Source organism: Chanos chanos, chromosome 7, assembly GCF_902362185.1.
Source record: "Chanos chanos chromosome 7, fChaCha1.1, whole genome shotgun sequence".
Taxonomy (NCBI): Eukaryota; Metazoa; Chordata; class Actinopteri; order Gonorynchiformes; family Chanidae; genus Chanos; species Chanos chanos.
The window spans coordinates 48,983,805-48,988,070 of record NC_044501.1 but is presented as its reverse complement, the minus strand read 5'-3'; the positions used below and the strand labels follow the sequence as shown (position 1 = coordinate 48,988,070).

The window sequence follows — 4,266 nt, the reverse complement described above, 5'->3', positions numbered from 1 at the left end:
GTTTGGTGAGTGCAGTATTGTGTGTGTGTTTGGTGAGTGCAGTATTGTGTGTGTGTGTTAGGCGAGTGCAGTATTGTGTGTGTGTGTTTGGTGTGTGCAGTATTGTGTGTGTGTGTTTGGTGTGAGCAGTATTGTGTGTGTGTTTGGTGTGAACAGTATTGTGTGTGTGTATGGAGTGTGTGTTTGGTGTGAGCAGTATTGTGTGTGTGTTTGGTGTGAGCAGTATTGTGTGTGTGTATGGAGTGTGTGTTAGGTGAGTGCAGTATTGTGTGTGTGTTTGGTGTGTGCAGTATTGTGTGTGTGTGTTTGGTGTGAGCAGTATTGTGTGTGTGTTTGGTGTGAGCAGTATTGTGTGTGTGTATGGAGTGTGTGTTTGGTGTGAGCAGTATTGTGTGTGTGTTTGGTGTGAGCAGTATTGTGTGTGTGTATGGAGTGTGTGTTAGGTGAGTGCAGTATTGTGTGTGTGTTTGGTGTGTGCAGTATTGTGTGTGTGTTTGGTGTGAGCAGTATTGTGTGTGTGTTTGGTGAGTGCAGTATTGTGTGTGTGTATGGAGTGTGTGTCTGGTGAGTGCAGTATTGTGTGTGTGTTTGGTGAGTGCAGTATTGTGTGTGTGTTTGGTGTGTGCAGTATTGTGTGTGTGTATGGTGAGTGCAGTATTGTGTGTGTGTATGGTGAGTGCAGTATTGCATGTGTGTTAGGCGAGTGCAGTATTGTGTGTGTGTTTGGTGTGTGCATCGAGGGAAAAGGCTTTGAGTTCTTGTTTGTTTGTTTCATCACTCAAATCCACAGGGTTATCAAAGGCCAGAGAATCATCTTCATCATGCTGCTGTTTTGCAAAGTTTACAAACACCTGAGAAAGAGAGAGAGAAAAACAGGGAGAGAGAGTTAGAGAGGGAGAGAAAAAGAGAGGGAGAGAGAGTGAGAAAGAGGGAGAGAGAAAGAATGGGAGAGGGGAGAGAGATTAGATTTTTTCACGCCTGTCTCATTCTTTTCATGTGTTCTGCCTCTGTTTAATTATTTGTAGGGAAACTGGAATTGTTCGAACAGCTATAACAGATGAATATGTAAATTATACAGCCGTGTCTTAAAGGCACAGCAAATAATTTGACTATTACATGGGGAAGAAAGGCAGGATGGGCGGGGTCCTGAAGTTCGCTCTCTCTCGCCTCCCTTCTCTCTCTCTCTCTCTCTCTCTCTCCCTTCTCTCTCTCTCTCTCTCTCTCTCTCCCTCGCCTCCCTTCTCTCTCTCTCTCTCTCTCTCTCTCTCCCTCTCTCTCCTCCCCTCTCTCTCTCTCTCTCTCTCTCTCTCTCTCTCCCTCTCGCCTCCCTTCTCTCTCTCTCTCTCTCTCTCTCTCCCTCTCTCTCCTCCCCTCTCTCTCTCACTCTCTCTCTCTCTTCTCTCTCTCTCTCTCCCTCTCTCTCCTCCCCTCTCTCTCTCGCTCTCTCTCTCTCTTCTCTCTCTCTCTCTCTCTCTCCCTCTCTCTCCTCCCCTCTGCATTTCGTTGTGCTTGTACTTGTACTATGTGCAGTGACAATTAGGTTGAATCTAATCTAATCTAATCTAATCTAATCTAATCTCTCTCTCTCTCTCTCTCTCTCTCTCTCTCTCGCTCCCTCTCTCTGTGCTGTAATGTGAGTGTGTCTGTGGTTTTCTCTGTGAGCTCATTTCAGGATCTATTGATGTTCTTTCTCCTGCACAGTCTCTTACCTTCTCTCAGGTGAGTGGACAGCTGAACTTCATTCTTTGTGTATGTGTGTATTTGTGTGTGTATAGTCATGTTTGTGTTAGTGTGTTTCTGAGAGTGTGCAGGGGGTGGCTGACATTTACTTTTCAATTCCATTTAAATTGTGGTTGTAAACCAAAAAGAAATGAACAAAATAAACATTACAAAATATTCCTGTGTCATTCTTCACAGCGCACTTGTTAACCTTGCAAAACAGAGATGAACTGTACGTAGCTCACTGCATGCACTTCATTCAGTTACGTACATAACATTGCATCAACTGTGAAACGTCACCACCACCTGACACCACCACATAACACCACCACGTAACAGCACCACCTAACACCACCACCACCAATCTCTCTCTCTCTTTCTCTCTCCTCCTCTTTCTCTCTCTCTCTCTTCTCTCAGTTATTCAGTTACGTACATAACGGTGCATCAAGCGTGAAACATCACCACCACATAACAGCACCACCTAACACCACCACATAACACCACCACCTAACACCACCACATAACACCACCACATAACACCACCACCTAACACCACCACGTAACACCACCACATAACACCACCACATAACACCACCACCACCAATCTCTCTCTCTCTCTCTCTCTTCTCGCGGTTATTCAGTTACGTACATAACATTGCATCAAGCGTGAAACGTCACCACCACATAACAGCACCACCTAACACCACCACCTAACACCACCACGTAACAGCACCAGCTAACACCACCACATAACAGCACCACCACCAATCTCTCTCTCTCTTTCTCTCTCCTCCTCTCTCTCTCTCTCTCTCTCTCTTCTCGCGGTTATTCAGTTACGTACATAACATCGCATCAAGCGTGAAACGTCACCACCACATAACACCACCACATAACACCACCACCTAACACCACCACCACCAATCTCTCTCTCTCTTTCTCTCTCCTCCTCTCTCTCTCTCTCTCTCTCTTCTCGCAGTTATTCAGTTACGTACATAACATCGCATCAAGCGTGAAACGTCACCACCACCTAACACCACCACATAACACCACCACCTAACACCACCACCACCAATCTCTCTCTCTCTTTCTCTCTCCTCCTCTCTCTCTCTCTCTCTCTCTTCTCGCAGTTATTCAGTTACGTACATAACATTGCATCAACCGTGAAACGTCACCACCACATAACACCACCACCTAACACCACCACATAACACCACCACCTAACACCACCACCACCAATCTCTCTCTCTCTTTCTCTCTCCTCCTCTCTCTCTCTCTCTCTCTCTCTCTCTTCTCGCAGTTATTCAGTTACGTACATAACATTGCATCAACCGTGAAACGTCACCACCACATAACACCACCACATAACACCACCACGTAACAGCACCAGCTAACACCACCACATAACAGCACCACCACCAATCTCTCTCTTTCTCTCTCTCTCTCCTCCTCTCTCTCTCTCTCTCTCTTCTCTCAGTTATTCAGTTACGTACATAACATTGCATCAAGCGTGAAACGTCACCACCACATAACACCACCACCTAACACCACCACCACCAATCTCTCTCTCTCTTTCTCTCTCCTCCTCTCTCTCTCTCTCTCTCTCTTCTCGCAGTTATTCAGTTACGTACATAGCGTTGCATCAACCGTGAAACGTCACCACCACATAACAGCACCACATAACAGCACCACATAACAGCACCACATAACACCACCACCACCAATCTCTCTCTCTCTTTCTCTCTCCTCCTCTCTCTCTCTCTCTCTCTCTTTCTCATTTGTTTGGGTATTTCTGGGAGTGCACAGGGGATTGCTGACAGTGTGTGTGAGTGTGTGTGTGTGGTGTGGTGTGTGTGTTAGGTGGTGGTGTTAGGTGGTGGTGTCATGTGGTGGTGTTAGGTGGTGGTGTTATATGGTGGTGTTTTGTGGTGGTGTTACGTGTTGGTGTTATGTGGTGGTGTTAGGTGGTGGTGTTACGTGGTGGTGTTATGTGTTGGTGTTATGTGGTGGTGTTAGGTGGTGCTGTTACGTGGTGCTGTTACGTGGTGGTGTTAGGTGGTGGTGTTAGGTGGTGGTGTTATGTGTTGGTGTTATGTGGTGGTGTTAGGTGGTGCTGTTACGTGGTGCTGTTACGTGGTGGTGTTAGGTGGTGGTGTTATGTGGTGGTGTTATGTGGTGGTGTTAGGTGGTGCTGTTACGTGGTGCTGTTACGTGGTGGTGTTAGGTGGTGGTGTTAGGTGGTGGTGTTATGTGTTGGTGTTAGGTGGTGGTGTTAGGTGCTCTTCCGTGTTCTACGCTTGGTTGTCATATTTTGTTCTTTGCATCTTTATTTATTAAACTGTGATACCGTCTTGTCAAACAAATGGCATTTGACACTTTTTTGAATACATATAATTGCCTGGTGGTACTTTTACACTGGGCCATAGTTTAGACCCCTGGTAACTGTTATACAGGTGGTCTTTGGGGCCGTAACAGAGTGGTATTTAATTTTTTGGTTGTCAGTGTTAGGGTTAGTTTGTGAGTGTTGGTTTCTGAGTGTTTGGGTTAAAT

At 46.1% G+C, this 4,266-nt stretch overlaps 1 protein-coding gene across 1 annotated transcript in view; it reads right to left on the bottom strand.

Moving 5' to 3' along the window:
• Positions 1-666: 666 nt before the first annotated feature.
• Positions 667-4,266, bottom strand: part of LOC115817135 (phospholipid-transporting ATPase ABCA1) — a 146,106-nt gene continuing 142,506 nt past the window's right edge. Inside the window, exon 50 of the mRNA XM_030780379.1 lies at positions 667-851. Coding sequence (XP_030636239.1) covers positions 696-851 — 156 coding nt within the window. The 3' untranslated portion in view covers positions 667-695. The remainder of the gene's footprint in view (positions 852-4,266) is intronic.